Source organism: Malaclemys terrapin, chromosome 8, assembly GCF_027887155.1.
Source record: "Malaclemys terrapin pileata isolate rMalTer1 chromosome 8, rMalTer1.hap1, whole genome shotgun sequence".
Classification (NCBI taxonomy): Eukaryota; Metazoa; Chordata; order Testudines; family Emydidae; genus Malaclemys; species Malaclemys terrapin.
Genome location: NC_071512.1, coordinates 16131418 through 16144480, shown reverse-complemented (window position 1 = coordinate 16144480; position 13063 = coordinate 16131418). Strand labels below are relative to the sequence as shown.

At 44.1% G+C, this 13063-nt stretch overlaps 1 protein-coding gene across 2 annotated transcripts in view; it reads right to left on the bottom strand.

The window, feature by feature from the left end:
* Window positions 1-13063, bottom strand: part of ARHGAP26 (Rho GTPase activating protein 26) — a 317491-nt gene that overhangs the window by 192965 nt on the left and 111463 nt on the right. For both annotated transcript variants that reach the window (XM_054038402.1, XM_054038403.1), the window contains exon 11: window positions 1140-1218. In XM_054038402.1, coding sequence (XP_053894377.1) covers window positions 1140-1218 — 79 coding nt within the window. The remainder of the gene's footprint in view (window positions 1-1139; window positions 1219-13063) is intronic.

The window sequence follows — 13063 nt, the reverse complement described above, 5'->3', positions numbered from 1 at the left end:
GGACATTTGTGATGGCTTTCACACCTTATCTTTTCCTGATGCATGCATTCCTCATTCTCACAAACAATCTCTTACAGAAACCTTCAAAGGTATACAGACAGCAGTATTGTATATTCAGCAGAAGACATTGTAAATCAAGCCTTGCTAAATCTTATAACTAAAACAATTCACATTGGGGCTTCAGGCCCTCAACATTCCTCTAATCTCCTTAACATAGATACAATACAAGATCCTGTCTCTTACTTACTAAAACCTTAAAACAAAGAAATGTATATTTAACTAGAATGCCTAATTTGTAATACACATAGAAAACCATAGTAGACATTATAACATTAAAACAAAAGGGTGACCATAATCAGTCATAAGGATTGTTCTGGTCTGTCATTCCTTTCTGCTATTTAAAAAGGGTGGCTAGCAGGGTAAAATCAAATCATACATTAATTCTCACAGTACAATTATAAAATCCTGCTCCTACACTTCAGGCCTCAGATCCAACTAACCTGGACTGTTTATTACTGTGCTGTAACAGAGCACTAGAATAAAATTACAACAGAAAACCCATGCATTATCAATATTAAAAGTCCTCCACATTCACCAGCAGAAGCGGCATACAAGGGAAACCTCCATCTTCTCCATCACTTGTGAAACCCATTTGCTGTGCTCCTTTGGCAAACCAGGAGTAAACACAATCACAAGACATGGGCTGCTGAAGGGGGGGGGGGGGTAGCACTATGACTCTTACTGGAACACTGTAAAGCCCCCTGAGAACAGCAGGCCGCAGAAAACCCTGCAAATCACACACTGTATATGTTCTTCCTTAGATCGTGTTGCTGTGATTTCCTGTTAACACAACACAGCAGCACAGGAGCGTGTTGGTGCTAGTTTAGCCTATGTTCCACAGGAGCAAAGGTAGCCAGAGCCTTCCAGCCATCCAAGCACAGGAAATAGAGTATTACCTCAATATTTAACCAGAGTATTAAAGGATTCTCATGCCAGAACCAGAGAGATGCCCCACAGATACAGTGCTCATGGAGGTTGGCAAGTGCAGCGTGACACACTGCTTCACAGCAGACAACTGGGCCACAAAAAGAGCCTTTTGAGTCTTCATTAGACAGGTATGCATTACTGTCCCTTCTTACCGGTTCCCGGCCATCCATAGCCTCCATCCAAAGCTTTCGGTCCTCTTCAGAAAGTGCTTGCATGGTGATCACACCAGGCCTGTGGAGAAGAAAGAAACACTGCAGTAAAAAAAAAAAAAAAAAAAAAAAAAAAAAAAAAAAAAAAGAGGGGGGGGGGGGAAAAATCAGTCTCGTCAGGTAGACCAGACAGAAAGAGAAGATGAATTTGGCATAAGATTCAAGAAGATATCGTCTGTGCTCCAGACCTGGACTTTGAAACAAATGAAATTAAGCCTCAAGGCATCCACCAATGTTTTACAGGAGAACCAATATAATACTGGAATAGGGCATTTGACAACAAATTCTTCTCTCTCGTAGCCTGGTACAACTCTATTGACTTCAGTGGTACTGCACCGGTGTAACTGATAGCAGAGCATGGGCTGTGGAGTTTACTGAAGGTATCCAAAAAACAATGAGCAAGCAGGTTATAATAATGAATCCAAGGACATTAAGGGCTCACAATAACCTGGACATGAACACCAGACAACATAACAGTAGCTTCACTGGAATGAGGCTTCAGTGAAATTTGCATCCTGAATTCTGAGGTATGAACACCTCCACAAACTGCCATAGCTGCAAATTGCTACTGATAGTCCCATTTTATTCAGTACAGTCAACCAGTAGGTTTCAATGGAGATTCATCCTTCCACCACACCCAAACAACAAAGGGAAATGCTGATCACTTAAGAACTGTTACTCCTCCCCACATTGGAGGAGGCGGAGGTGAAAGAAGATTTTGTATACCGCTTAATATAAATCCTGATGAGATTGCTGGCATTCAACCAGACAGGATCTGTCAGTAACTCATGTAAACATCTATCAACAAGGGCCTACCTGGGCATTCCTCATTTATCCAGAAACTCTTCCATTCTGTACCCCAGTTGCCACTGTTGCACCTCAAGTATTGGATTTTTTTTTTTTTAAGTACAATCCAAGTTAAGCTTTTGTCACTCGGGTTCATACAATCTTTGAACAACATGAAAAGCAGAAAATTCAAACCTCTTATTGCCTTTATACTTGGGAATATACATATTTTCTATTCACTGTCCTGCAAAACACCCTGTTTTCCTCACGGCTTGTTTTCTCTTCTCATTGCTTACTATTCTTTTCCTATTCACATCCACTTTGCAAGTAGCTCTTTCCCCATTTAATCTGGACACAACCATACCCCAAGGCTGTAGTGTCTGATGACAGCTCTGTGCTGAGACTGATAAAACACCACTCAAAGCAATCGAATAAGCAGCTTGAATGGTGCAAATATCGTTAAGAACCCTAAGAAGGAAAACACCTCAGATATAGTGCTTAATACCGCATGTCAGCCTCATGCCTCCCATAGCTGGGATCCAGTTCTAAGCCACTTTCACAAACGTTATAGAGAATTTACATCCTGGGACATATAAGCACTATAAATAGCAGCTAGCTTTTCTGTAACACTTTTTTCCTGCAGATCTGAAATTGCTTTACAAACAAGGGGCTCATTGACCTCATTTTAGAGATTGGGAAACACACAGGTGAACTGATCTGCCCAAGGCATGTGCAGTAACCCTCACCCTGGCACTAGCTAGCTGCCCTGTCCTGGGGAGAGAGATGGCCCAGGACAGGGCAGCTTGAGCTAGGAAGGGGGTTCAGAATCTACCCAAAGGAGCCGTTGGAAAAGCTCTTAGAGAAAGAGAAAAGTCAAGATGCTGAGCTAGCAGATGAACCGGAGGCTGGGTAGGAGGTGAGGTGATAAAATATAAGAACAGGAGAATAAAAGTAGGGGACTGGGAAGTGAGAAGGAGAAAAGAAAGAACATAGGAAAGGTTTCAGGTCAGGGGAAGCAGAAAATTAAAAAAAAAAAGAAAAAAGACGACGACCTGGGTATGTGAACAGGCATTATTAGGGAAGGGAAACAGCGGGAAATAAAATCTACAGCTCTACCAGAGAAAGAGTATCAAGGGAAAAAACTGAAAGGAAATATATTTGGTGAAAAAGAGAATTGATCAAAAAGCTGTGTTCGATGAAACAGAACCGGAAAACGGTAAACAAGAAGCCTAAAATACATGAACCGAGAGAATGACTGTTTAAATGTCTACTGACAGAATACTGTTCAAAGGTGCCTGATGGACCAGGGAGGGCCCACTAGGTAAAGAAACCCCGCTTGTGGGTAAACTCGGTGAAAAGAGGTACAGGCACAAGAACATCGAATCTAAGGGAATACTTCAAGCCAAAGAAACACAAAGAAGCAAAGATTTACAACCAAGGAGAGGGAAAGTTAAATATTCTCTGAAACGATACAGTATATTGTTAAGTAATCTCTTTTGTTGTGGTTAACAACAATGCATTTGGTACTAACTGCCCAGAGTGTACAAGCTCACAAAAGGTTAATGAGTTGGTAAGCTATAGTTTATTGTTACAAGTAGTAAGTTTGGTAATGTTCTATATTATTTATTCTCATGGTACAATTTTGGAGTTTTTCCTTATAAATTTCTAAAAATTTAAAATTATCCCCTTTGTCTTGGTTTGCCTCTACCTCTCCTCACAGGCAGCATAGCCTAGCTTAGCGGGTCCCTACACAGGGGGCAGGCTGGGAATAGAATCAAGTCTGCAGATACTCGGTCCAGTGCTCTATCCACTGGACCACACTGCCTTTGTAATACCTAAATCTTTTTTTTTTTTTTTTTAAGACTACCTGCTCTCTTTGCAGGGTTGAAACATGGTTTGTTAACACTGTGCACAAAAAGCATGAGGATCCTCAATACAATTGACAACATATAGCATGCCCAAGAACTTGGATGAAATTCTGCATTAGAGGAAGCAACATACGAAGTGTGCTGCCAAGACCACAGCAGGGCAAAGGGATTTGTGGGAGTGTATCGTGAAGGTTTATTTAAACAGGATACAATTTAATGATTTGGTTTTTAATTTGATCCTACAAATCCCAATTTATCCTTCTGCAATCAGTGACTGCAAACAAATCTGAGATGGCTCCAGTCACTGTCAACTTTGTAAGTCTGTATCAATATCCCACTATAGTGAATTGAGGTTTCCAAAAGAACATCAGTGAAGCCAAGTCACATGCGCCTCATTGGGATTCAAAACAAGTAAACACGGAGTCTAACTACTGTGCTGCTTTCATAAAACCAGGTTATGGAGAACATGTTTCATTCTGAATCTGATGTTTGAGATAGTGTATAGGGTGTTGTTTTTTTCCCCCCCTGACAAGTTATTTTCAGACCCTTTATTATTACAGCTCACTTTTCATGACTGAAATGTATAGCTTCCCTGATAACAGGGAAAATACAACCACGCAATGGTAGGAGGCTCGGTGAGGAGATTGAATGCATTCGGAAAAATATGTCGGAACTCTCCTTGTAGGAGACGTCACTCACCAAAAGCATTTAACCGGAGAACTTCTGACATTCATGTTTGTATACATGGCAAGTGCTCCAGCCCCAGAACTGCAGCAAAATTCAACATGAAGGATCACTGCTTTCTGTAGCGAAATACAGCGGGTGCGGCAAGAAAAGAACAAGCACACTGATTTCCAGGCTTTATTCAGGCTACTTGCTGTCAGAGAGTGTTCAGCACACAACATGCCCTCCTTTTCATAATAAATCTCCAGTAACAGGCGAGGGCTGTGAGAACTTGAGTTTCCAACATGCCCTGCTCAGAGATGATTCAACAGGCAAATGAAAGCTGCATGATTGTAATGACATCTATTTGACACCTGACAAGAGCAGAGCCTCTGCTAGCCAGTAAAACATTAATAAGAGATTCCATTTTAGATGGATTGATGTTTCCGATCCTTTTTCTGCAGCTTTTGTGACACCTATAAACCAGGAGCAGAGGACCAAGCCCAAACCCTACAATCCACTCGCCCGAATATCACAATTGCCAATAGACAATTCACCAAGGACTATTACAGACACAAAGCAGCTCACAGTTTATCCAGCAGAGGACAAGGGCTGTTCAGGCTTGCAACAAGTTTAGGGCCAAGTAATCCAGAAAGAATGTATGTTATCTTTGCTAATCCCCTTGGTGAGTCAGTCAGTACTCACAGGCTTAGTGCTTTGGAAGTTTACCTATTTTCAAATGGAGAGGAAACCACTTAATCTTCACTCCATTTGGAAAAGAAACACAGCTTTAAACCCTACACCAGTACTGTCAAAGCAAGGAACAAAGCTCTGTATCTGGTAGACAAGAGGATTTAAGGGAAACAGTGGAATCAGTATCTAGTGGGTGGATAATTATCAACAGTATTTGCTGAGGATGAACCTTTTCCTAGAAACATCTTTATGAACTGTGGCAGGTTGGTACCAACCTCTCCCTTGATGGACAGAGATCACATCATGTGTTCTTTCTAAACAAGAGTTTAAGTTAAGGGCAAATGTCTACTGGAGATGCTAACATCCTAGTTAAGGATCACTAAAAAAAGGGCTGTATCCTCAGCTAGATGTGTGAGTGAGAGACCGAGAAAAAACAAAATGTGTTAATTTCAGTCTCTTACCCAAGGAAACTAAAAAAAAGTAAGGAATTGAAATTGTTCGTTCATAAAAAGCTTGACTCCCGACTCCCAAGGAACTCAGGACTAGTTACGCTTGAGAGTTAATTTGGATATGTTGGGGTATGAATTCACAGCAGAATAGCTATTCCTGAATAACTGTGCGTAGACACTCTTGTTCCAGAATAAGAATGCCTTGCTCCAAATTAACTTAATCCACTTCAGAGTAAGGCACTCTTATTCTGGAACAGTTAATCAGGACTAGCTATAGCTAGAACTATAGTTATTCAGGACAATACAGGTTTTTCATGCTCCACATTCTCCCATGCATGGGATAAAAAGTGATAAAAGATGTTTGCTCTGCCTTTAAGCAGATAACAAACCACTGGTGTTTACGTCAAAATCAGACATTTTACCAATATGGGAGGGGAGAGAGGCTGTGAAACAATTAAAATGCCATTTATATTCCAAATGCATTTGCATTTTTCCCCACATAATTCATTTGCTGAAACATATATTGTGGTGCTTTAGTATACAGAACTGCCTTCCTGGTTGTGGTGCATTTTAAAAGATCCCAACACATTGCTTCACTTATTGTTATTTGTACAGTGCCAGCAGCACGCTGGGCATTTTACAGACAAGTCTGAAGACACAGTCTCTCCCTAGAAGGGCTCACAATTGAAGCAACATTCTAAGTATGGCGTCCACGCCAGCCGTTGGCTCAGTCAGTGAAGCACCATGTAAAATGAACATTACAGCCAACAGTTTCCAAGAATGGCTGTTAAGTTTCAATGCTCAGCCTGAGACCCTGAGGGGAGCCTCGCCCAGATTCCCTCACTGCAGATCTCACTAAATATAATTAAATATATATGAATACAAATATATTAATATAAATTTATTAATACTTGATTAAAGAAATTTTAAAGCGTAAGCGTGATGGGGAATACAAACCCCACACTGAAGAGGAAGGGGCTAACAAGCTGTTCTGCAACCAGGTGGCCCCACCACAGCCCTGCACAGGGGCGAGGAGGAACATGAAAAGGGAAGCAGAGTAGCTCAGTAGCAGGAAGTGAAGATGAGCTGACCCACACTCTGAGCTCCAGAGAAGGAGCACCACAGATTCTCCTGATGCCTGAGAGCTGACCAAGCCCACAAAGAAGGGGCCTGTGATTCTCTGAAGAACAGAGACTATCTTTGTGTTTTAATTTTTATCTTTAACTGGTGGGAAGTGATCCAGGGAGGCAGCTGCATAACACCCCAGGGTGCAGGATTTATCTGCCTATCTATCATAGGGCTCTGGACTGGAGTCCAGTGGAGAGGGTGGGCTTGGGCTCCCCTATCAGCCTCTAGAGAAGGACAACTACAGAGGCTTAGCCCTGACATGGGAAACCTAGCTGGGAGGGAAACGACCCTGAAGATAAAAGGGTCTGGGCCACAGGGTCTCAACCAAACAGGGGTGCCTTGAGGCCTCCTGGACTCCTTATACTTGTCCTGAAATGGACAGACGTGAATAATTACCAGGCCGGAAGGCAGAGTCACAGGAAGGACAGACCACGCAGGGCAGAGAAACAGAAAGAAATGGGGAGGCTTGGAAGACAATCTGGTACAACCCTACAACCACTAGGCTGCATCGGTGGTGAGCATTCCCTTTCACAATAAGTTTCAGAGTAGCAGCTGTGTTAGTCTGTATCCGCAAAAAGAACAGGAGTACTTGTGGCACCTTAGAGACTAACAAATTTATTAGAGCATAACCATCCAAAGATGTAGGCTGTAGCCCACAAAAGCTTATGCTCTAATAAATTTGTTAGTCTCTAAGGTGCCACAAGTACTCCTATTCTTTTCACAATAAGGTATTCCAGTACAGGAGTATACATTTAATATCTATATTCATTTCGCTATGTTAGGCATACAGACACAAACCTTGAAGTCAATATAAATTCTTATAGCAAATTTTGTTTTAAATGAGCAAGGTTTAAAAGATTAAATATCCAGGGAAAATATGAGGCAAAAAATCAACGTTAATACCAAAAAAGTCAAAAGTTTAATCCAAAAGGTCTGTGGAAGAAAAAAAAGTTGCTTTTCTTCTTCCAGAAGAATAAAGAATGAAAGCAAGAGAAAAAGATAACAACTTTGACTCATGTAGCATCTTATCACGCCAAGACAATTTAAGTTGCTTTATAAGAGACATAAAACAGCTTACTAATACAATCTGCAAGGCTGAGCTAAGAGCTGAATGCATGGTGAAGGAGTTTGCAGTTCTGATTTAAGCAGTGACAAAGTGACCTTGTATTTGCAGAATGACATACCTCACACTGCTATGTCAGTCTCAGGAGCCATCCTCAGGTCAAACAGCAGAGCCCAGACACAGAGCAAGTCCCCAAAATGAAGTATGCGAGGGGAGGGAGGAGAAAAAGCTGCAAATGAGGAGGGATTTAGTGCCTGAGCACTTGAAGGGTCACTCCACTGACAATATAAGCAAAGGCCTCATCTACTGCCTTGCTAGAAACATTCCCCCATGATTGCAACACATAACAGGCACCTTAAGGGTAGTTACTAAATGCATTCAATACGTTCTTTTACTCCTAGTGGAATTCTGCACCACTGCATGTGCGCAGAATTCATGGCCCTCACATATTTCTTTGCTTCCCCGCAGAAAAATGACTTTCTGACAGGGAAGCTGCAAGAGCAGTCATGCACCACTCCCTAGCAGCACAGCTACATAGTTTCAGGCACTCGGAGCAGCAGGCAGGAAACTCAGCATCCTCCCCTGCTTCCTGCCCCCATCGCTCCTCAGCTGGGGGGGGGGGGGGAGTGTGCTGTATGGGGAGCTGCTCCCCCATCCACCCAATGCCCATGCATCTGGACCTCTCATACCCAGACACCACCGCCAAGCTTCACCCCGTACACCCAGAACCCCCCAGCACTCCATACCCAAACCCCACCCCTCTGAACCTCAACCCCTGCATCTGGAGCCCCCTGCACCCAGACCCATGGCCTCAGGACCCCCACCGCTGCACCCAGAGCACCCTCCCACTGAGTTCCCTGCACTCAAACCCCCACCCTGATGAGCCCCACCCTGAGCCCCCACATCCAGACTCCCATGCCACTGACCCCCAAATAGCTGCACCCAGACCCCCACCCCACCAATCCTCACTCCCCCAGCACCCAGGCTCCCATGCTGAGGCTCCCATGCTGAGACCCCCACACCCAGACCCCTCCTCTGAACCCCAACTACCTTAACCTGTAAGTCCCTGCAGAGTCCCATTGGAACCCCTGCAACAAGCCTCTGTGCATCCAGATCCCCCCACACTAGACCCCCCACTGAGCTGCCTGCACCCAGATTGTCTCACACAGAACACTCTTACTCCACACCTGAATCCCGCCACACTGAGCCTCTTCACACTTGGATCCTGCCTTGCTGAGCCTGCCTGCCCCACACCTGGTACACCTGGCGCAGAGGGGCAGGGCCCTAGGATGTTTCTGGGGCAGGCCAAGGCCTTGTGCTGTGTCAGGGTCGGGTGCAGCCTCACCGCTGAGTCCGTGTCCCAGGGGTGGGCTGGGAGGGCTGCAGGGTGACCTTCCACCTTCATGCAACCAGTGGCCTGTGCTCCCCACTGCCATGCTGGAGCCTCTGCATTTACTTATTGACAAATAAAACTTGCAGAATTTTAAAATATTGTGCACAGACATTTTAATATTTTGGCACAGGATGCCCTCAGGAGTAGTCCTTCCTGTGCAGCAGGGCGAGGTACGCTGTACATCTCCCAAAGCCCATCAAGGGCAAGGAAGGGAGCAGGTTACCTTTACTCAGCGTTAGCCATAACGAGAAAACCCCAGTAATTTCTTTCTTTTAAAGGTCACTAGAAACGTGATACCAGCAAAGGAACAAGTACAAACTGTATTGCATGTGACATGAGAAGAATCACTGAAACTCACTAGCCAGAAAGGAAAAGGGACTGCAAGTCAGATGACAAGCTGCGGGGGGGAATTGGGGATGGGAAAAAGAGCAGTGTCCCCATTCAGAAGCTACTATCAATGATCTAAGTAGGCCAAGAAGCTCTGCATGAATACACCTCTCCCTTGATATAACGCCGTCCTCGGGAGCCAAAAAATCTTACCGCATTATAGGTGAAACCGCATTATATCGAACTTGCTTTGATCCGCCGGAGTGCGCAGCCACGTCCCCCCTCCCCCTGGAGCACTGCTTTACCGCTTTATATCAGAATTCATGTTATATCAGGTCGCGTTATATCTGGGTAGAGGTGTAATTCAGATGCCCATAACAGGTTCACTACACTCACAACCACCCAGTCAGGAGAAATACAACTAACTTAATGCTGTTTCAGCAATTAGACAGCACATAAAGAAACAGCCCATGAGAAAGCATGTGGCTATAATGATGCCTGCATACTTCAGGAGGGACCAGCTGTTCCCAAGCCACCAATAAAGGGGCTTTCGAGCAGAACGGTGCTGTACTACAACAACGTTAACGGTCTTGATGAATGTAACATTCAGCTCATTACAGGGCCAAACCTTGAATACCTGCCATTCCAGTCAATTGGAGTTAAAAGTGCTCAGCATCTGGCTCAAAGCTCTGACCCACATTACACCAAACACCTGGGCAATTATCAAGCCAGCATCAGCCAAAGGCAATGCTCCTTCTCCTAATACTCATTTTTTAAGACACATATGCTATCCTTGCTTAGAGCCTGGTTTATAAAACTGATTTAATGCAGAGACTACAAATACGCATTAGCAAACCCAAGCTGTACGACCTCACTGCACAGTATAGCCGATCAGCAAAACAGGATTACGCCATTTGGGGGGCTCACTGCACTATGAACATTCAAGATACATTTTGTTCAGAATGTTAAAATTTGCCTCGCTTGCTTCCCACAGACAAAAATCAAAATTATTTGCATTATAGAGACATTTGAGACTTTTGTTTTGCTCCCCCAAATACGCACTATGTCTTCTTTGGGAACTTTGGAATCTTATTCCTTGCCCAAAAACCAGGAAAAAGCAAACCGTACTCATTTGGGAGCTTTCGACCACAAATCATGCTCAGACATTCATTTTTAAAGTGCTGAACCACCTTTATTGCCGGAAAAGGAAGGGACAGAAAATTGACAGGAATTTTCATAGGGGTTATTTTCCAAAATACCATGCACCATTGCAACACGGGTGTTTCCACAATATATTGCAAATTATACCAATTTCCCAAAATGCAATGCTTGCAGCTGCTATTTTCACACTGACCATATAACATAACCTGGGAAGAAAATACAAGACTGCCACCTAGAGACTGTGTACTAGAATAACAACAAGGAGTCTGGTGGCACCTTAAAGACTAGAATGTTAGACTTGAGATGCAGCTGAGTTCTGCGCTCCCTGTTAGTGATTTTAGCCTATCACCATAACTGTGGCCATACCATTACCTTTCTCTTAATATTTTAATACCAATAGAATTTTTAGAAGCACTGAGATTTCACTGCAATGGTGAGATATAAATACTTAAGTTGAATATGATTTCCCTCTGTCTAAACACTTCTATGGCTGTTATCACTAATATCTAAGCAACTCTCAATCATTAATGCAGCCCAGGGAGGTAGAGAAGCATCCTCCCCCCCGCCAAAATCCCGCATTCTATTGGTGGCAAAAGCAGCACCAAGAGATTAAGTGGCTTGATTATGGTCACACAAAAAAGCCTGGGGCTGGCTGAATCAGGATTTGAAGCCAGCCAGCTCTCCCAAGTCCCAAGGCACTGCCCTATCCACTGCCATGTTTCCTTGTCCATTCCCCCTTTCTTCCCTCATTCCCTCATGCAAGATACACATAAGTCATCAAGTCATAACAAAATAAATTAGTAATTAAAAATACTTTGCCCAAGTAGCACTTTCTAACCAAGAGGCTCAAAACACTTGGTAAACACTGACTAAACAAACCTCAGAGAAAGTCTGGGAAGTAGACAGACTTTCTATTATCTCCAATGCACAATCAGGTAAAGTGGGATACATATAAGTGAAGTGATTTGCCCAAGCCCATACAGAGCAGGAACAGAATTCTGGAATCCTGACTTCTGGGCTACTAATTGAACCAATACATAAACACGTCTGTATGCAATCTGAATGCCTGTGGGTGGGAAAACCAGAGAACCTCACTTGGACTGGGCAGGAGAGATTCCACATATGGAGGAGGCCAGCTGTTTGGCTAAGTACAGGAGAAGCCCACTTCCGTGAACATCAGAAATGATGATAAGCGACAGCACATTAAGAATTTAAATTTATTGAGAGTCAAACATCACACCATCTTATATCACTTTGTGTTCACTGCATTGTTTTGAACGGTTGCTCATTACAACTGCAATCTGTTGTGGCAGTATGCACAAGAAACATGTATGGCACAGATGCTACTCCAGTGCTATCTGAGCAATCAGCTGGCAGAGGAAGATGCCAAACAAGGCAGCTAGTACATATTCCCCTGCACTCTGCTGGCCTGGGTCCTTTCCATCCACAGAGGCCTCCTGCAGGGCAGCTCAGCACATGCAGCCATGCTATCACGCCAACGCAATAGTCTCCAAACCCTAAACTAATTTCAGAATGATAAGCTTAATTTTGTTGCTCATCACACAAGCAAGTTATGATCAGAGCGAATTAGTCCATCATCCTTACCAAGCTATTGCCAGCCTAAGGTTTAGGAAGGCAGATTCTGAAGCTACAATAAAATCCCTTTCTTTTGATCTTCTGACTCCCCTCTCCAGCAAGCACAAACATAGTACCATGATGTGATTGAGAACAGTCCTTTATTGACTCAGCCTAGAAAAAAAGTAGTCGCTCAGGCCAATCACTTCTCATCTGGGTTTTGTGGTTCCCTACTAGAGAATGCTTATGAGTCAGAAATTTTCATGCTTCATTTACATAAAAAAGAGGCGGTTTCAGCCTCCAACTGATAAATCATATCAGGCTACAGAAACCATCTCCTTCAAAAACAACAAGGAGTCCAGTGGCACCTTAAAGACTAACAGATTTATTTGGGCATAAGCTTTTGTGGGTAAAAAAAACCTCTCTTCTTTGGGGGGAGGGGGGGGTATGGCTGGGCTCCAGGGGTAGGGTTACCATACTTAACAAATAAAAAAAGAGGACCCTCCACGGGGTCCTGGCCCCGCCCATTTCCCACTCCCAGCCCCGCCCCAACTCCGCCCCTTCCCCGCCCCAACCCCGACCTAACTCCGCCCCCTCCTCCCTCCCACTCCCAGCCACGAGGAAAGGGCTGCCCGAGCGCTACCGGCTTCACGGTTTGCCGGGCAGCCCCCAGACCCTGCACCCCTGTCCGGCGCTTCCCCAGCTCAGCTGGAGCCCGGGAGGGGAAGCGCCCAGCCAGGGGCGCAGGGTCTGGAAGCTGC